This window comes from Paramisgurnus dabryanus, chromosome 13 (genome assembly GCF_030506205.2).
Source record: "Paramisgurnus dabryanus chromosome 13, PD_genome_1.1, whole genome shotgun sequence".
NCBI classification, from domain to species: Eukaryota; Metazoa; Chordata; class Actinopteri; order Cypriniformes; family Cobitidae; genus Paramisgurnus; species Paramisgurnus dabryanus.
In genome coordinates, this window is record NC_133349.1 from 20645011 (window position 1) to 20667121 (window position 22111).

Here is a 22111-nt window from a genome sequence, read left to right on the forward strand (position 1 = left end):
GTCGATTTTCTTCCTACTTTACTCCTTCAAAGGTGTCATGAATTCGGTCTTATTGGCCGCTTTGTCTTTGTTTCACCATGTGTTGTGTTGTGTTTATGTTTTGACAGCTCCACACGTGCGCGCCTTCCACCTGGTGACCTCATTATCTCCGACTCTTCTCACCGGCGTCCCACACCTGATCCATATTAATTGCCCATCCGGTTTGGTTTAAATTCCCCTCGTTTCCTCTGTTCTTTGCAAGTTCGTCTTTGTATGTTCGTGCCCGCTAGCCTGGCTAGTTCTAGTCCTGTCGTGTCGAGTAACTGTGTGTAGTTTTGTCTGGATTATTTACCGTGCTCTCTGCTGCCTTATCCCTTCAGATTCCTCGCCCCGCTGTCAGTCTCTCCCGAGTGGTGTGTTCCCCGCCTAGCCTCTATTTACACTCTGTCTGCGGATTCTCTGAGCGCCGACTACATCTAGCGCTGTCCAGCTGCAGTGCGCTCTGCGCATAATCCTGCATAAGACTCGGACGCCTGCTGTGCGCTGTCCAGCACTTTTCTCTGCTGAAGACTCAGACCGCCTCTCTCTCCTGCTGTGCCCCGCCTGGAACTCTCTCTGCCCTGTGTCGGGTTGTTTCGAGTGTGGACGGAAGGTGGATGTCCTACAGCCCTGCTGGGTTTCCCACTGCGAGTGCTTGCCTGTTCCTGACGACACAGAGTGTTTTGCCATACATTCACATTTTACATGAAGACATAGAGTGTTATCTCCTATACATACCTGACATTGTGTAACTCATTAAAAACCTCTGCATTGGGATTCCTGACTTTTGTGGTTCCTGACAAAAGGTGCTGTTTAGACCAAGGTTCCTTCTACCCATAGAATTTTCCTTCCACTCCAGCAGGTTCACCGCAGACTACAACGAGAGAGAGAGAGAATATAGACAGCCACCACGTCTATAAATGAGCACAGCTCCGTTCCTCAGCACACACTACCTCCCTCAACTGTGATTTAACTGTGCTTTTTATACTCCTCCATGTACTCCAGTTGTCCAATTGCCCGGCGATCGCTTTAACTATGCACAGCTGTGCTCAATCGGCTGATTACAGCCTTCGCGAAGCTGCCGGATGTCCAGTGTTTCCATTCTCCGGTCTGGGCGGAAACATCCGGGCGGAACCAAACTTCCTCAACTTTTGGTTCCGCCCTGAAAAGATCGTCACCTTGTGACATCTGCAAACAAAAACATGTGGATTTCTTTTATTTCCAAGTAATTATTTTAAAAACCTAACCTCTTAAGCAAGATTGAAACATTATAAAATGATTTAATTTTACAGTTTTTTTCGATTGCTAAACATTGCTAGACAGTGGGCACAACTGGTCACATGTGCAAAACTTTAACTACAGTCTGCACAGCAGCAGTTCATGTGGACCAAACTCTAGTTGGTTTTTCATTGCTTGAACACAGTTTTCAAAACTCTACACACTTATCCCATGACTTTAACCACAACCTGCACAACAATGTGGATTTACAGCACTTTGTTCAAATGCTAACACACTTCTGTCAAAACTGTGAACCACACATTCAAAACAGAATTGATTTCAGCCTTGTGCCTTTCAAACACTGCTGATTGCAATTTCATATAATTATATAAATATAATACAGTTTTTTTCGATTGCTAAACGACAGTGGGCACAACTGGAGCTACATGTGCAAAACTCTAACTACAGTCTGCACTACCAAAAGTCACCTGAGCACAACTCTTAACATATGGCTCAAAACAGCTCCGTGCAGCCAAACACTAAACACAACCCTCACTGAGATAACACACACTGTCACTCACAACACACTGAGAGGAAAAACACTAACATCAAACACCAATACACAAAATACTAACTTTATATCTTTACAGTTTTAACAATTTCAGTGATGTCACACCAAGTAATGTTTTCTTTAAAGAATGATTTATTTATTGATTTATCACAATATTTTTTTTAGAACATCATAATTTTTTAGGGTAAATGAAAATTAGCAGTTTGCTTCAGTTGTCTGTAGTAATTTACGGAATTACAGTAATGAGAAAAAAGGTAGAAACTTAAAGTACATGAAAGGTAATATTATATATAAATGAAATATATATATGAAATTGGAATTTATATTTATATGAAATTGCAATCAGCAGTGTTTGAAAGGCACAAGCCTGAAATCAATTGTGTTTTGAATGTGTGATTCACAGTTTTGACAGCAGTGTGTTAGCATTTGAACAAAGTGCTGTAAATCCACAGTGTTGTGCAGGTTGTGGTTAAAGTCATGGAATAAGTGTGTAAAGTTTTGAAAACTGTGTTCAAGCAATGAAAAACGAACTAGAGTTTGGTCCACATGAACTGCTGCTGTGCAGACTGTAGTTAGAGTTTTGCACATGTGACTCCAGTTGTGCCCACTGGCGTTTAGCAATCGAAAAAAACTGTAATAAGTAATATAAATATTACGAAATAAATGTATATATATATAAAAATAGATATAGGTAGAGCTCAGAAAGACTAACTTTGGAAATGGAACAAGGAAGACAGGGAGAAGGGTCGCAGGGTGTGGCCTGATGCTAGAGAGAGGCAGGTTTAGCCCCTCAATTATTTGATTGAATTTCAGTACTTTTAGTTTCTACCTTTTTTCTCATTACTGTAATTCCGTAAATTACTCCAGACTACTGAAGCAAACTGCTAATTTTCATTTACCTTAAAGAATTGTTCTGTTTTAAAAATTTCAATAAATCATGTGATAAATCAATCAATATATAAATCATTCTTTGAAGAAAACATTTCTTTGTATGAAGTCACTGAAATTGTTGAAACTGTAAAGATGAAAATTTTGTATTTTGTGTATTGGTGTTTGATGTTAGTGTTTTTCCTCTCAGTGTGTTGTGAGTGACAGTGTGTGTTATCTCAGTGAGGGTTGTGTATAGTGTTTGGCTGCACTGAGCTGTTTTGAGCCATGTGTTAAGAGTTGTGCTCAGGTGACTTTTGGTAGTGCAGACTGTAGTTAGAGTTGCTCCAGTTGTGCTCACTGTCGTTTAGCAATCGAAAAAACTGTCAACAAGATTATTTAAGAGGTTTCCACAAGTGACTCGTGTCAACTCCGCACCAAAGCTCTAGGTGGCACAAAGCTCGATCTTTGTTTTACATCAAAAGTTTATCATTAACTAAAAATGAGATGTATATAGTAAAGATTGCATTTGACTGAGACCTCAGTCATGATGTTTCCTCATGGTTTGTATTGGACTCTGTTGATGTTGTATATTGGTAAGCCTTTAAAACAACTACATAATGTTTTTAAATAAAGCTGTAGTTAACTACAAGAGGAGACAGTTTACCTTTTCCTACACTTGTCAAAAAGTTTTAACATCTTTTCTTGTTGGAAACAGGACAATGTTTTAGTAAAGATCTGCAGTTTCAGGAGTTTAATGGGGCAACAGGAAAAAATGTAGTGTTTGCCCCTGAAGATCTACCATACATTCCTTCACAGATTATTTTTATTACATGGGCTTTTGGAGTGGATAATATTCTTACCTTTAACAATGGTGAAAATAAAGTTTCTCAAGACTATGAAGGCAGAGTTAATCTGAACACCACCACTGCTGCTCTGGAGCTCAAGAACTTGAGGCTGAATGATTCTGGGTCATACAAACTGACAGTAATAACAACTCCACAAACCTATACAGGGCAAACTTCACTCAAAGTGTATGGTGAGTCTGTTGCTAAAACTATTTGAGTATAGGCTTAAGAAAACATGTATTGAGTGGTATGGGAAATGGAAAATATATTATATATTTTATGATTAGTACTTTAAAAATTGCTTTAAGAAACAGAAATTTAATATTATGCTGTAAATTTAACGATTTAAAAATGTGTCTTTATGTTGTTGCTTTGTTTATTACATATTTCATTACACAGTAAAAATCAGTTGAACGGGAGGAAAAAATATTAAATGAAATCTTGTAAATGTTTGATGTTTATTAATTTAATTTGAATGGGACCTATTGGGCAAAATTCACTTTGATAATGTGTTAGAACACCACAATGTGTGCCTGCATGTGTGCGTGCATGCATGCGTGCATGTGTGCGCGTGTGTGTGTGCGTGCGTGTGCATCCGTGTGTATGCGTGTGCGTGTGTATGCGTGTGTGCGTGCTTGTGTAACAAGCAGCATATAATGGTATAAATCCGTTTACTACTTTATCAATAATTCTCATAATTCAAAATGTGTGCTGAAGTGCATGGTTTGAGATTCTCTCTATTCATGTTGTCATCAGAGGGAAAGCCCCATCCAACAATGGTTACAATCTGCCATATTTGCATAGACACAGCACTGAATGAGATGCCCAGAATCTACCAAAGAGGCATTTGTGTGTTTCACATTACACCTGAGCAGTCAGGAGAGCGTTTGCAGTGTGTGCCTATATTGTGTTTTTAACCATGACTTTGATTTGTTTAATTCACGTTGCTTTCATGCTTTTTCTGATCCGTGTAGTGCAAGATAGAAAAAAGCCTATTGCTCTTTCTGTTGCTCTGAAGGTTATGATAAAAGATAAGGGTATTCCCTTCCAACATATACAATATAAGCATATAACATATAACACAGAGAATGATTGGCAGCACATAATGACAGTATTCGCTTCCAACATATATAATAGGGCCTATAAGCAATGTGTATGTGATTTTATGATTAAAATATAATTTCATATAAGATTGATCTTTAGTTAAAGCGAGATTTGTGTTATAGATCATTTAAACATGCTTTTGTGGTTTGGTAAAAAAAAAAAAAACTATAGACAGCAGTGTTTGTGGAAGTTTATTTTCTTGTTAAATGCTGAAAATCACTGTTACTGTTTAAAACATTAATTACAGCAGGTGAAGGCAGAATGAGACCTGTGGACTGTTGCACAAAGCAAGTTGAATAAATTCAGACAAATCCAAACCGGATTAATCTGGGTTAATCTGTATCTGGTTTAAACACAGAGTTGATAATTATTCATTATCCGCATGCACATGAAAGACTGATATTTTCAGTGAACGGTCACTAGCATTCAACACAATAATAAGTAGGTGTGTGTATTTCTCCATTAAATAAAGTATTTACTATTATGAAGAGTTTATAAGCATGCACACTCCAAAAAGCAACAAATGTTGCTTTTAAGTAAGTTGATTAAAGTTTTACAGTAGTGAAATATACAGGTAGCTGGAATTCCTGCTAGGCATTGTTGCCGATCACACCTCCTCCGATGCCCATGGATCAGCTGTAGGGTCATCAGCCAGGAACCATTGTTTACCAATGTTTGCTCCTTTAATCCTGGAACATCTCCTGATGGCAGAGCAGTGACAGGGACGTCTCCCTGTCACCCCCTGCAGCTGATAGGTGTTACCATCTGCAGTTGTTGTTGGGGTTGGTTGTTCTCTTTGGTTGCCTTTTTTAAGGTGCTCTCCAGTCACTCCTGTGTCCCTCAGAAAGCGTATGGTTGATAGCCCCATGCAGCCTTAAGGGCCGGGTATACTTTTTTTCCGCGTCCGCGCAGCTTTCCGGGTATAGTCCCCGCGGCTACACGCGGATGGCCGCGTTCGACACTATACGCAATACAAATGATTTCTTATTCAAATTATTAGTCTAACAGGCTCTCAGGGCAGCACTGATTTGGCGACATTTACAGTACATTAAAACATTAGGATAGGTGAAGAAAAGTAACTGATCCACCATTGCAAACACAGTTTAGAACAAACAAGAAGACAACAAAGAACAGGAATCAAACAAACATGCTCCACAGCTTTCTGTTCTTGGAAGAAGTAAAAGTTAAAGAAGAAAAACGATAGTGTGTGTGCAAATGCTGTCTATTTCCTTTGTATAATTGTTTATAGTGGAGTGTCCTGTCTAAATATTTTCACGCGCATGCGCTGTCGTAGTGGACTGTACGCGCACTGTCCGCGCGGTCTCAAATTTTGGGCTGCACGCGGACGGTCCGCGCGGCCGTCCGCAAACCCTCCTGATGACGAAAATGACCTCATGCGGACGGCGTGCATACGCGGACGTCCCGAGTATACTTTCGGCTTTAGCATCCAACTTCCACTGGAAGTGGTCTTCCAGGCGGCCTCCCGGCACTCAGCAGCCAGCTATGAGTACTAGGCCTTCTTGCGTTTGTAGGCAACCTCCACCCCCTCCTCTGCTGGTATTGTGAGCTCAATAAGGAGCACAGATTTTGCCTTGCTTGATCACACCACTATGTCTGGGAGAGTTGTAGCAGTGATTTCAACCAGAAAGTGGAGCTGCCTGTCGAGGTTGGCTCTGATGTTCCACTCCTGGTCAGAGGAATACGCCCTGGCTGTTTCTCTTGGCCTGATGTTTCTTCTCCCCATCTTCCGTCACAAAGTTGATGTGGTTCTCTGCTAGTGGTACCCCTTTGCAGCTCTGTCGATGCCCCTCCAGCACCTCGGCTAGCTTTCTCAGGACCTGGTCGTGGCACCATTTATAGCGTCCCTGGAAGATTGCATCTTACAGCCTGACAGGATGTGCTGGAGGCTGGCATTGGACAATTGATGGCTTGGTCAACCTCAGTTTGGGCGTTCCACTTCTGGCCTGTCAGAACCTGGGGGTTTGCGTTTCTTACAGCCTGGTCAGCGGACTCTCTCAATTTGAGCACAAGCCTGGTCTTTTCCTGCTTGAAGCCCAAACTGGTGGATTGAAACGGCAGCTGGAGGATGTTCCTTTTAAAGATGCCTGCTCCAGACTGGCACTGTGGCAGGCCCAACCACTTTCAGATGAATGCATTGGCCTTTCAATCCATCTTACTTGCAGTGGATGAAGGAATCTCACTCATTTTTAATGGCCACATAACCCTCCAACCATCTATCTTGCTCCGATGAGGATTACTTCAAAGGCTAGCACGAACAAGATGGGAGAGATGGCACAACCCACGGTGATTCCTACTTCTAACTGTTGCCACCCAGTTGTGAAATCTTGGAGGGCAAAGCACTTCTGCAGGCCACTGAAGAAAGATGCAACCATGTTCTTTACACAGAAGGGCATATGAAAGAACTTCATAGCAAATTTATCAGCTGGTGTGGGACTGATCCATACGCATTAGCAAGATTGAGCCAGACGACGTGCAGATCTATCTTCTCCCACTTGGCCTTCTGGATCAGGTCCCAGATCATTGTGGGGTGACTCCCACTTTCTAACAGTTGGTTTGGTAACACTTTATTTTACGACCCGCAAAGTACCGCGTAATTAAACCGAATTTACAGCGTACCTATTTGTAACAACTGAGTACCTCTACAGTACGTACTTGTAGTTATAAGGGAACAATATTTTAAGTTTGGGGTAATAAGGGGGTAAGAATATATGGAAAATTATTCTCTAAGTATTTCATAACTACAGGGTACCTATTGTAATATTATGTGGTATGTATGACTTACGTCTATGGGTAATATGGTCTATGTGTAATATGTTTTCTTTTTCATATTTGCTACTTACCTGATGAAGTGTTTTGTATAGCCTACAGTTAATGTCTACAAGCCACGTCGGCAAATAAAATATAACACACAATGAAAATAATAGCAACTTGTACCTCTTTGATCTGTATATGTATACATGATTTACCAGGTAACTCTTATATTTGCGGGCTGTAAATTAAAGTGGGGCTTATTCCCCGCTTGTTCTGTGTTTGTACCAAGTAACTCTTATATTTGCGGGCTGTAAATTAAAGTGGGGCTTATTCCCCGCTTGTTCTGTGTATGTACCAAGTAACTCTTATATTTGCGGGCTGTAAATTAAAGTGGGGCTTATTCCTCGATTGTTCTGTGTATGTACCAGGTAACTCTCATATTTGCGGGCTGTAAACTAAAATGGTGCTTTGTTCACCTCTTGTTATAAATGTTATAGGGTAAATACCATAAACATACAGAATATTGTTATTTTTATTTTAAAACAACTTATTTCAAAACATCTTTAAAACACTATAATTAAGCCAACACTTAATGTTTATTATCACATAACTTTTATTTAAAATAAAAAGTCATGACAATTTTTCATCGTTTTTGCGGCTTGGCTTCCTCTGTTTGTGTTCTTGTCCACTCGGATGATGAGTTGATGTCATCTCACAAATGCTGTTCTGCATTACATATAAAAAACATAAATGAAAGCCTTCAGTAAATGTTTCTTCACTGTGCCTTGACAGAAACAGAGTTTTCTGAGCCAGTTACGTTAATAACTTTAGGCTAACTTATGTGCTAGCTAACCTGCTACCGTTAGCTGGCAACTTTCTTGAAAAAACATTGTTTGAAATGCGTGAGTCATGTATTAACAAAACCAGTCACCTTATCCAGCATGCGGATCCTGCTAACATCACTCGCAGCCGCACTCCACAGTGTAGAATGTTTTTAAAACCTCTTAAAGAAATTTCACCTGAGGATCGCGTTCCAGCAAACCTCCTGCAGATGGCCGCACGCTCTACACCTGCGCAGTAGCCTACGCATGTAGTCGTCTTTTGCTTTAGCGGGAGCTGATATCTGCTGTTGTTTCATTCTGGTTTGCCATTGCATAAATTATATTTGGCTAAAATACTTGTGTTTACAGTAAATAAATTGCAAAGCACCACTTCAAATATGTCCGCAAATGTAGGAGTTTCCTGGTAAATAGGGGTATAAGTTGCTATTTTTATTGTACTTACCTTAAAAAAAAGATAACCACATTAAATCAGCTGGACTTTTGTTATTAAAAGCAAGTAATATAGGCTACTAAAATAAAAGTGATGTGCTGTTATATTTATTTGCCGATGTGGCTCGTAGACATTGACTGTATACAACATTCAGTAGTCAATATGAAAAATTCACAATAAAAAAAAAATAAAAAAAAATAAAACATAATTTCCTCATAGACTTGACTAAGTCATACATACCACGTAATATTACAATATCTACCCTGTTGTTATAAAATACTTAGAGTATAAATAATTTATAATTCTTCATATTCTTACCCCCTTATTACCAACTTACAGTGCTGGGCAGTAGCTTACAAGTAGCGAAGCTAGTAGTTTAACTACATTTTTCAGTAGCTTGGCGGTAGCTTAGCTGCTTTCTAAATCAAATAGCTTTTCAGTAGCTAAGCTCTTTTTTGACCAAGTAGTGATGTAGCTTCCACACAAGCTACAATTTTCCAAACATTTCTGAAGTCGTCCTGAATTTGAGAATAAGCGCGTCATTTGAATCGACACAGGACGTTGTTTGTTCCGTATTTTCGAGTTGTGCAGCCTTCATTCATACAAAACATTACCACTCGCATTCTGTGAAGACTCGTGCTCTACCTCTGACTGGGTAATGTCATCAAGCCAAGCTAATATAAAAACATGTAATAAATATTACAATTGAAACTATTAATAGAATGTGCTTTGGCGGCAGTGGTGTAGTCTACGTGATACGCAGGTATACGCCGTATACCCACTAGAAATTGTCAAGGATTTCCGTATACCCACTAAAAATAGCGCGAGGATGCGTAACAGCATGGTTTTGTGACATTTTTAAAGTTTAGTCATAATATAGATGTGAAGCATTGACCATTAGCATGCTACACTTGCTACTTTAGCGGGTTGAAATACATATTAGGCTATATACTTCATGCCGAACTGCGCGATCCGATCGGCGTATGAATTTCTATGAAATCAGATTACTATAGTGACGCGAAAGTAACTGGGGAGCAGACTGGCGAGTGACAGCAAAGTACCGCGAGAGAGACTCCAGTTATCACATAGAGAAATCTGCTTTGACTTGCTCTCGCGGTACTTTGACATCACCAAGAGGTCTGCTTAACGCCAAATGAAGTCGAACCTACAGTGTAGCTGCTCACGCGACACTGTAAACAAACAGTCCAGAGAAGTGAACGAGTGCTGCAACATAAACTCCATAGAGTTTACAACGCACATGTGAGTAAACAACATTTAAATCATCAGTCCAGTTTATTACTTTATCTGGAGGTAAGGCTCCAAATGCAATAAAATAAGCCCGTGATTATACCCTGATGGTTTTTAGCTGCCTTCAGTTCCTCTGCATGTTTGCTTGTGCTTCACAGTGTTAAACTTCCCTTCTCTGTGTTCATTTATATATCTACGTTCAAGATGTATATGATCTTAAACTTCTGTTTGGTTTGGGTGTCTAATATTAGGCTACATGATGGTCTTGTAATAATAATTATGTATAAGCCTATTTTCATTTTTAGACAATGCTTATATTATATGCAAAAATAAGCTTTTATATCAATGACTATGCAAATTAGAGTTAATTCATGGTCATCTTAAATGTGTATTAATTAAAAACATTTACACCATTAAATTACACATGGTAATGTTATCAATAGTTGTCAGATAATAGCTATTGAAAGAATGTAATATTTTTTCTCCTTTAATGCATGTGTTAGCCACAGATTGAAGATTTATTTAATTTTAATTAACTGTTAAATAACTTTTGTCCCTGAGTTAGATGTTGATTAACACTAAACCAGTCTAAAAATCAGTCCAGTTTCCCCAGCTGTAAACCCATTGGCTGTTAAAGTCTTTTTTTCTTATAATAAACTGACATGTTGATAACACGTTCAGTTCATGTGTTATGAGTACACTTTCAGAATGCTCTTAGTTACATGAATATCTATACTGTATGCATCTGTGAGTGTGGTGGTGCTTATGAGGTGTCGCGCTAGGACGAGTAAGCATAAGGGTGAGAGGGAAAAATCACAGTATACTCACTACAAAAATCTAGACTACACCACTGTTTGGCGGGCACCTCACAGACTCTGTGCAGGCTACCTACTGCCCGCGGGCACCACGTTGGAGATCCCTGTGTTAAGATATGTCAGGGCCAGGGGTTTTTGAATAAAGGCAGCTCAAACATGCATTTTATTCTGGGAGTAGGATAAGTCCAGCAAACAGCCCCAAAATGTGAAGTACTTAGGCCTACATTATATGCTTGTATTGCCTATAATTACCAAAAGGCTAAATTGAAACTGAATAAAAATTACATAAAAAACTGGTTAAAAATAAAAAAGTAGCTTGGATGTAGCAAGCTACTATTGATGTAGCTTAGCTTGCTACATTTCCCAGGGGGGTAGCTTCAGTGTAGTGAAGCTTCATTTAATGTGAAGTAACTGGTAGCTTAGCTCACTACATTTTCCAAGTAGCTTGCCCAGCACTGCCAACTTAAAATATTATTTTCTTATACCTACAAGTACGTACTGTAGAGGTATCCTGTTGTTACAAATAGGTACGCTGTAATTTCGGTTTAATTACGCGGTACTTTGCGGGTCGTAAATGTAGCCATTCTCAAGCAGCCAGGTAGTCTTCCTTCTGGTTAGCACTGAGAAGAATATTTTCCCTTCTACGTTTAACAGAGTGATGTTTCTGAACTAGCTGATGTCTTTAGAGTTCGCCCCCTTGGAGATGAAGACTGACACAGCTCTTTGCCACTCAGATGGGATAAGTTGCTTTTTCCAGTCAGAGGTACCATAGCAGCTCCAGTACTTTAGGGCAGTTATTGTAGAGCTTGTAGGAAATTCCATTGGGGCCTGGTGCTGATGAAGACCTTGCCTTCTCCATGACTTGCCTAACTTCACTGAGATTAGGGGGCATGATGTTGAACACAGCAGTTGGAGTTGCAGGATTGGGCATGTACCCTGGTTTTCCTAATGGGACATTCCTTACTGGGTAACTGTACTTTCCCTGACGTGTTGTTCGGTTTCGAGCCTCCCACTTTTCTTCTCTTCCAGCAGCTGTCTAGCATGCTTAAATGGGTCTTTGAAGAAGCTGGCTTGTTCTTAATGTTTCCGTTTGCTGCGCTTGCAAATACGTTTAGGCCTTTGCCTGACCTCCTCCCTCAAGGTTTTCAGATCTTCTTTCTCTGCCGACATTGCCTTCCTTCAGTTCTTCCGTAGTTGTCGGGGCCTTCGCACTAAGTGGTACATTTTCTTTTCCCTCCCTCCCTTCTCTTTTGGGTGGTCTTCTGGCTGGAGTTTACTTCACCAAACCTGTTCTTACAGGCCTGGTACAGGATGTCCCCAACCAAGATTTAGCTTGGCTTCTGCTCCTCCTCACAAAGATCCCTCCAATGTCTTTGCCAGATCATTGTCCAGTGTTTGCCAAGCCTCTGTCTCGCTTGACTTTGGCCATTTGGCATTTCCTCTTCTAGTAGATTTCTTTGTCTCTGCTCTTGGCTCTGTCCTGTGGGAGACGGTGGTGACTTGGTCTTGGTACTCATGTGGGGGCTCTCCCTCCACCAGTGGACTTCCCTCCTCTGTGACAACTTTGTCTTATGCAACATTTGGTCCATCTGTGCTGTGGTCTTGGCTCACCTGCCCAGGCAATGCAAGGTTGTTGTTGGCCCTTCTGCCCACACTTTCCCTTCTCCTGATGGATTCGCAACCCGCAGAACATGGTGACTTTCTTCTATCTGCAATCACACGTCTGGAGGATCTTCTCTTCAATTCCCGAAGTTCTGGTGTTCATCTCATTGTCCATTTCCTGTCATGAATTAGCAGGACAGAACCCAGGTGCAGGTGATGGATGAACACAAAAGACTATTTAATAACAATAAAACAGAAAATAACAACCCACAAGGGGGCAAACAACAAAAGACTAGATAATACAAACCAAGAACAGACTAGACAGGTAAAAACTAATGAATTGACAAGAACTTGACTTTTAAATATAACTAGACCTACTGACTTGATGTGGTACTACAAACACATAATTTTACAATTTACAAAACGAACTGGCACAAGATAGAAACACAAGGGGGCAATTCAAGAGGGAAACAGGTGACATAAATAAAACAATAACAGGATGATTAACAAGGGCGCGGTCAAAGAGGAGACAGGGAAAGCACATGGCCTGATAAACAAAGCCACATGCCTTCACACAAAACGTGACCTGAAAACAGGACCATGACTTTTTCATTATCGTCTTTACTGTGTAGTTTGTCCTATTAGGCCCATCTTTCATCCCACCTCTCGGAAGGCCTGCAGGTTGTTTTTTCTTAGGGTTCTTTGTAGTTAACGTTGAGTGTGCCTCTTCTGAGGTACTACTGGGTTGGGTAACTAGCCTCCCACTGCAGTACATTTTTATAGTCTCACAATTAGGATAAAATTGACAAAAAACTCACAACTCCAACATATTTTGTGTGATTTAAAACGTTCAATACTAATAAAAAAACAATCCATGGACAGAGGTAATGACAAGTTTATATAGTAAAAATAAATTATTATAATTAAAAAGAATTTATATAACTTTATTTTTTTAAATACTGTAATCATATGCAACCCTAAACAAAAGATTTCGGCAGGCAGATTAAAATGAAATGTATTAATTTTAAAACATTTGTAGCTAATTGCAAAGTTGTCTTTGTCATTGTGTGTTATAGTAAAATATGCCTCTCCCACCATGCCCTTTTTGTTAACACTTAAGGGCGATTTATAGTCGTGCGTAGGTCCTACAGCGTAGCAGCGACGGCGTAGGTTCCGCGTCGGTTTTCATTTATACTTGTGCGTCGCCGTCCGCGTCGACGTGCAAACACACGCGAAACCGCTGGTTGGCAGTAATCACGCGTGTAACCACAGTAGCAGCAGAAGTCGTCAGAGAAGAAGAAGCTAAGCAAGTTAACCCACAAACGAAGAAGAAATAGCAACTTGTTGTGTATAATTTGAGAAGATCAGCAATGATGGAAGTAAATAAACAGTGACTTATGTTGCAGTTTGAGTTAAATCACTCCTCAACTTGGCTCATCTTTGTTTTCACCATCTCAACCGGAAATACCTATGACGCAGTTTTTTTACCTGAGGGGAGGGGTTCTGGTGGACCAATCACAGAGCTTGCGGTCCGCGTAGAGCCGACGCGCTGTTAGGAATTTTGTGAGGTGCGCGTCAGGCTACGCAGAGCTACACACAGGCTACGGATAGCCTACACCGTAGCTACGGCGTAGCACCTACGCACGACTATAAATCGCCCTTTAAGGGTTAACTATGTGATGCGTCAGATTTACGTCACTCTACTCATAGTTGATTGGTCTGGTTTTGGATTCTCTTACCCAAAATAAAACCTGCTCCTGAGCAGGTTAGCTGTTTAACATAAATTACATAAAGGTGAACACCGCTTTAAACCAATCCAGCTTCAGGAGCCAGAAAAAGTTTGCTCAGGCTAAACCCAAACTTACCAGGGTAACCACTAAAACCAGCTTCTTGTTTTAATTTTTATCGCGCGAGGCTCACTGTCTGCCAATTCATAAACATGCATTTAATATACACAGAACCGCTGGTGACAATTACTGATATCTTGCTGATAAGTTCTTGAAACTTAAAACATGTAAGGGGTTTTACACACATTTACATCTTTTTTGGGAATTATTGAGGGTTAGAGTATGAATACATTGCGGTTGCATTTTTGTATTATTTAAGATTTCTTTGTTAATGTATTGTGACGTATGTTGAAATGGCGTCTTTTGCAGCCTGACCGAACTGCTAGTTATTTCGCTACAATGACACATTGTGATTATACTAAGTCTGAGTTAGCGAACGTACATCAACACCTACTATGTTTACAACATTTCATTTATATCATATCATTAAGTATTTACTAAGTCATACAGTCAGGCTTTCTCTTACCATTTGTACGTTAGGTGAACTTCATCCACGACAATACCTATTACGTTTGGCTTGAAAAATATCGGAGCCTAGCATGTCCCTCCACTTCTTATTCAGCAGCCACGATTCCGGGCTTCCGAAAAGAAGCTGGCAACGACCGCTAATTATATCCATCTTGTCGTGCACGCCGAGTTGCATTGCCGTGATACCCATTTCAGTTGCTTCTTGAACTTGGTCCTCCATAAGTGCGACCAAAGGAGAAACAACAATGACAATAGGGTTTTCATGTCCTGTCTTCATAGCGACCATCGGAGCTAGCTGATAAATGAATTGTTTGCCGAATCCCGTAGGAAGGATGGCAAAAACATCTTTCCGATCAACAAATGCCTTGCTTGCGTTTCTCTGTTCCTCTTTAAAAAAATCAATGCTCTGTCGATATCTTTTAGAACAGACTCAATGTCAGAATCCACACATCTAAATTCTACAGCGGCAGCCATTTTGTTCTAAACAGATTCAACACACACGCTCTTTGGTTACGTGGTTGATTACGTTACTGTTGATCATCTGTCCATCATCGTATAAAGCCCGCCCTGACAATTTGATTGGTTCGACCAGCTTTGGGTCTAGCATAAGCTCCTCAACGGAGAAACCCCAGACCGATCTTCCCATCCTCAAAATGTTGTGGGCGGGGCTAAGATCGGCTGGCACCCAGGCTAGCAAACACTCATACAGCAAACACATTATTAATATACTGTGAATGTAATGATTTCAACTATAAATTGTAATAGTGATTTCCCAAGAATTTATATGCAGGGGCTTTTATCAATTAAGTCAAGAGAACTGACATGAGGCCCATTATCTTTTTGATATTTATTTACCAGTATTTGGAGAAACCAGGAATCCATGACCATGCTTTTTTTTTACAAACAATCAGTGTTTTGTGTTTTCTCTTTCATCCACACAGAAACAGTATCTGACACAACACTCACCAGTCTACAAAAATCATTAATAGAGAATGTATCAAGTGCTAACATAACCTGTGAAGGAAGCGGTGACATCACTTCTGTGGAATGGATGAAAGACAATAATCCACTGACACCCAGCAACAGAATCATCTTCTCATCTGATAACAGATCAGTGTTATTCAGTCCAGTGAACAGATCAGACAGTGGAGAATATCAATGTACATTAAGAAACCCTGCCAGCTCCGAAACTGCAAACCTCAGACTTATCATCAACTGTGAGCAGTTAAAACATCAAAATTTGTGTTTGAACTTGATGAAATATCTCAATACTTTAATGCTCTGTAAACACATCTAACAATGAGTCTCTTGTCTGTGTTATAGATGGACCAGAAAATGTTTTTATTAATGGTTTGAATGAAGTGGATTTAGGCCGTCTTGTGTCACTGTCTTGCTCTGCCACTTCTGTACCTTCTGCTTCATTCACATGGAGGTTTAATGGATCAGACACCGGTGTAACCACAAACACATTTACCATTGATAAGAGTGACATCACACACAGTGGAGATTACATCTGCACGGCCTACAATGATGTCACAGAGAAAAATGTCTCTCAAAGACATCTATTAGTAGTTAAAGGTATAAAAATAACTTAACAATCTTCTATGTGTGGTTTTTCTTTTATGTTATTTATGCTATTTCTATTATTCATTTTACATACTAATTTTGTGTACAACTCATGAACTCGGTCTGATGTTTTTTGTATTTTTGCTATAGAAGGTGGTGTTGCAGGTGGAGGGCTGTCAACAGGAGCAATAGTTGGGATTGTCATTGGAGTTTTAGTGGCAGTCGCAGGCATTTGTGGTTTAATTTTCTACTTTGTAAAAACAAATAAAATGTGAGTAAAACCTCATTGTGTAGTTTCTTATCACATATAGTATATCACACATCACATGAATAATACATTATTTTGTCATCTAGCTTTTTAAATCCACATCTGATCTTTAAATCTAGGCCAAATCCTGAATTATAACATAAACTTTAATTTAAGCCATAATTTAATTTCAAGAGATATTAGTGCACTTATTTAAGTTGTTTTGGTGACAATGTTTTCACGTTAGGACAAAAGTACGCCTGAGTGTTAAAGGACCAGCCAATAAAGGTATGTTTGTTATGAAAATCATACTATCAAAATCAAAATCTGTATAGATATTTTACTGTCAGAAAAATTTGAATTATGTCTTTCTTTTTTAAAAACAGCACCTCATAGAAATCCAGAGGCCGTGAGTGACTTTCAGTTTTTGTTTTCTCCTGATCACAATGCTTGTTACCTTTATTTTTTTATGAATACCTCATTTAAACTTGTAAGACTGTTGCCAAATTGCAAATCTCACAGTAAAGGCTAAACAAATCTTGTTTGAGTAGATTGAGATCAAAATTATTCAATCTTGTCTGTCTTTTAACTCTTTTATCTTAAAGAGATAATAATAAAGAGTTTATGACATTTGTCATCCCTGGTGACATAATTTCATTGGGTTGTAATGTTAAGAAAAGCATACTGTACATCTGATACAGTAGCTGATCAGTGTTTTTCTCCTAGGAGTTTAATTATGTAGATATCAGCCATGCACCGAAGGCTGATGGAGGAGGAGTGAATCTAGGGAATACGAATGAATCTAGGACAGAGTATGCACAAATAACACATGGGATCTCAGGGAAACCAAGAGCTCCTCCACCTCCCTATGGAAGTCAGGTGAGCAATACTGTATGCACATCTAGCTCTTTGGAAAAAATCATTAATGTGCTTTGGCTACAGTAAAATTTGACTGTATATGTGGAACATATTCTGTCCTTTAGCCTGGCTGTAAAATAATAAGGAAGTCATTTGGTTAGTTGATTTTATGACATGTTTGTTTAATGTCTACATTCAGCCATCAAACCCCTCCTCATTACCAGAAGGGATCACCTATGCACAGATGAGGAAATGAAACTCAACTGACACGCCATCTGAGTTCACAGAGTATTCCTGCATGTTGCACATTTTAGATATTGTTATATCTCTGTAGAAGCATTTTTCTTTAAATTATTATTGTGAAAGTGAAATATAACATTTTGAGTAAGGTATGCTGTAATTGATTTGACCTGTTGGGTTGAAAAATAAAGTCTACTGTATTTTCAAAATGATACAGCAAACATACAATACAGTATATAGTATACAAAAATATTATATCATCATGAGAGGAAACTTATCTTGTCTTTATGAACAGATATTTATTTTTATACAGATATGTATCATATAATCCTGCCCTACAAAGGCAAAAGACCTTAAGTCGCTAGAGTGTGAAACTGAGAAAATTGACTTTAATGTTTGGACTTATAGTGAGTTTCAGTTGTCAGTTAATTTCTTCTTTATTTTTATAAAACACATAAAATTGACTCAAGATACTTATGCACATAATAAAGGAGGTCTTGAATGTCTCAAAAATATCGATAAGTAATTTTTGACCAAAAACGAAGTTACTGCCTTTTGCCTATGTAGGGCAGAATACATATCTAAACTAGCCTTTTCTGGTATTACAGTGTTCATGTGTGCCTGCAGAACGCTGATTTCTATAGGACTGGAATGGCCAATTAAGATTTATTTTTACAGTATAAGATTAAATTTGACCTCATATTGTAGTTAAAAATTTACAAATGTGCTTACGCCAAATGATCTTTGAGATTCTGCTATCTATTTTTAAACCACATACCGTTTTTCAGAAATGAGAAGATCTTCCTCTTTGTTCTTTTGCACTGTGCTGATAAAAAAATGTAAAACCATGATAGTAGGTAGTAAAGAGCTGAGGTTGCATTTGTGACTCACTTGACCTATAACTGTGAACGCTTATGTAATGTACAAAGAACAATGTAAAAACAAGATGCATAATTTTTGTCAAATCAACATATATGTTAATATTACTTTAACTTAACAATTTCAACTTGTTTTTATGAGTTATGTTAACTTTTTTAAGTTCAAACTTAAAAAAGCAGGTTGAATTGACTTCTGGCAAAACCAGATTGTTTTACTCATGCTGCATTTTTTGCAGTGTAAATGGCATTTTGTTTGGTAGTCAGTAGTCTGTTTTTGATAATACATGTTATTTAATAAAACAAATGTAAAAAAGTATAATATATAAAAAAAATCCATGTACCATATTAGCTTGTATTACCTAATTTTATGTTCATTATGTCTTGCAATGAATGTAATGTAACTACTGTCCTTTGATTTCAAATTAATAGAGAGACATTTGTCAGGCAGTTGCCATCACCATTTTCTTTTTCAGTCTGTTAAAATAAAGAGTCATATCACATCTTCCCCGTTTCACCTTCTATACTTATGATAACACATGACACACAACTGATAAAACAGATGTTATGAGTTAAACTTTAACCCTGATTGTGTTTGTTTAGCAATGATAATGAGACAACTGTGTTCATCATGGACTAATGCTGAGCAGGAACCTAAAAGTTTATAATTTCCGCTTTTATACAGTAGCTAAAATATTAAGAGAAACAATAAAATAAAAGTGAAATTGTGTTCACACAACAAGCACAATTTACCCAACTGCGATACAATATGTCTATATCTGCATTGCTTTGAATCAGTAAGCAGGCCATCTTACCTGTGATAGGTGACGGGAACTAATAGGCAAAGAATAGATGTACTGCTGCCACCTCATGTACATTTATGTCATGGCAGAGTAAATTTATCTGTGTTTAAATGTCATAAATATATAGATTATTTATTACGATGTTTGCGAGCCAAAACTATTATTTTTTACATTTTTGCTGTCTTTAGTACAAAAAATATTTGGTTGTTTTAGTTGGGTCAGATATGGACAAGCCCTTGGGATATTTCAACCCATAGGGTAACAACAACCCAAAATAGGGTTATTTATATATAACCCAGCATTTGGGTTTGTCCACTTTTTTTACTGTAAAAAAATCTTGGTTGCACTTAAATATTTAAGTTGAATCAACTTAAGTTTATAATTGATTTCAAGTTTCTTGACTAGTAAGGAGTTGCCATAAATTACAAAAATAAAGTTAAATTAGCTTAAGATATTTTTAACTTCATTTTTAGAATTTATATCAACTCCTCACTAGTCAAGAAAGTTGAAATTATTGTAATTTTTTAATTAATTCAACATAAAATGTAAAGTACAACAAGATTTTTTTTACAGTGTAGGCTGTTTTATTGCAGATTACATGTCAGAAATTACAAAGGTCAGTGTTTGATATCCTGATATTTATCTTTGGCATGACTTTAAAGATGTGACTGACCTTTCTCAAGATTTTGTAAACAGTAGCACTTTTCTTGGATCCATTCATTGTGCTGTCATCATCAGTCTAGTCTTGTGAGGGCGCTATTGGCCAGTGCCATTGAATGTGTTCGAGTATTTTCTGATTTTCCCACTGAATATATTATTCATTACTTTAAAATCTGTTTATTTGTTTGCATATGACACAATTAAGGTGCAGCACCCATTCCTTATGTAATAGCCGCCTCATCTATGGAGTGCTTGGAAACAGACAGCCTCAGTTCTCAGCAATGTTTCCATTGTTTACTCCAGAGGCTCACAGTGACGGCATTGAAAGCTCAATGTCTGATGTACATTTTTAGAAAGTTTTTAATAGACAAACGCACTAGCACATATGAAAGACATCATGAGACAGAACGGTAGGTGAGTTTACCCAAGGCGTGTGCAGGAGGGGTGGCAGTAAATGACAAAAAGATATAAAGAATGTTAGGTTTCGATAAAGGGAATGAAAGGGTGTAGGGGTATATGCTCAGTGTTTTGTACAATGGCATTGTTACACAGCTGTTCAAACAGACTCTTTTGCATTTAACATGTTATACAGTAACAGTTTCAAACAGTCAACAAACTGCGTCATGATGTCAGACCAAACGTCAGATGTGTGATCCAAAACAAAATTTTTGCTTTTAGTGAAACTAAATTACTTTAAGTTAATCAGAATTAAACATCCAGTGTTAAATTAATAACCAAAATTTAATTTTGATGTTTTTTTTTTCACAGAAACCATAATAACACGGAGGCATTATGGTGTTAGGAGTGCAATATTAAGTCTAAAAGTTACCATACACACCTATGATCAGAAAAACGATTACATCATGGTACTAATGAGCATCAACAAACTATATACTGTAAAAAATCTGTAGAAATTACAGTGCTACTGGGTATTACTGGCAACTAGCTGCCAGTAACTTACTGTAGATTTTACATTTATGTTATTTTCTTAACAGTTTGTTCAGTTAAATGAACATGAAACATTTTCAGTCTTTATCTTCTACAGTAAGTTACTGGCAACCAGCTGCATAATTACAGCAAATTTTGTACTGTGTAAAATTTTGACTGATTTGGGAGTTATAAAAACAGGAAGTCAAGGATTAAGGGCCCAACTTAACGTAAAACTAATCATTGTTACCGTAAAAAAGGTTTAAAACTGTACCTTTTCTGTTATTGGGGTGGTACGCTAAGGTACTGTAGCGTTTTGTACCTTTACAGATACAAAAAACAATACAATGCTGTACCTTGTTTGGGTACATTACTGGACCCAGGTACAGTACATACATTTAAAGACACAGTTAACTGTTTTGTACCCCTAACATTTCAATGATGCAAAATTGTTTCTTTAAGTTACACAACAGGTCCTTAGGGTATAATAGTGTACCCCAAAAGATGCAACGTTTCAATGTGTTGTAAACCCATAAAGGTACAAAAATGTACCTGTAGGGTAGGGTGACTTCTTGTTATTTATCATTTCTTCAGTGATTTATATGTACACAAAGTCCTGGTTTCACAGACAAGGCTAAGCTAAAGCCAGGACTAGGCATTAGTTTAATTAAGATCTTTAAGCATGTTTTATAAAAATGCTTACCAAAAGACGTTACTGGTTTGTAAGATAAATCAATGGCACTGGCTTGTTTTAAGATCTGTCAGTGCAAGTTATTTTTAGTTAAGACAGCTCAAACATGTGTCTTAGATTTGGACTAGACTTAAGCAATTGTCTGTGAAACCAGGGGTAAGAGTGTTAATTGGGTGTTTTGCTGAAGAAGTGTAGTACTGAAGTCCCCTTTAAGTTGAATTCATTGACTCAAAAACTTAAAAACCATTCATTTTACATAAATTAAACGTACAACACACACCCAAATTCACTTTATACAGTAGTGTATATGACACCACACCTACCTTCTTTATTGCATCTAAACATTACATCATCTATTGTGAACCGGAAGATGTCATTGTTTTGAATATGCTGCTAACATCTAAAGTAAATAATAAGAAATATTTTCAGAGAAAATAAATGTATCACCATAACATAAAAAACATTCTGAGAAAATATAAACATATAACAATATAAATACCCTTATCTTTAATATTGAGTAAAGGTCATGTCAAATGATTGAAATCAAACATTGATGCTCCTTATCTCATAATTAGATTATGTAACTTCAGTTGA

The 22111-nt window shown here is 38.1% G+C and overlaps 1 protein-coding gene across 1 annotated transcript; it reads left to right on the plus strand.

The window, feature by feature from the left end:
* The first annotated feature begins 3162 nt into the window (after positions 1-3162).
* Positions 3163-18937, plus strand: LOC135728022 (cell adhesion molecule CEACAM6-like). The gene is made up of 9 exons (XM_065246126.2): positions 3163-3270; positions 3393-3713; positions 15592-15867; positions 15974-16228; positions 16367-16487; positions 16711-16751; positions 16850-16872; positions 17190-17342; positions 17521-18937. The coding sequence occupies exons 1-9, from the start codon at positions 3222-3224 to the stop codon at positions 17575-17577; spliced, it is 1296 nt and encodes a 431-aa protein (XP_065102198.2). The 5' UTR covers positions 3163-3221; the 3' UTR covers positions 17578-18937.
* Positions 18938-22111: the final 3174 nt, after the last annotated feature.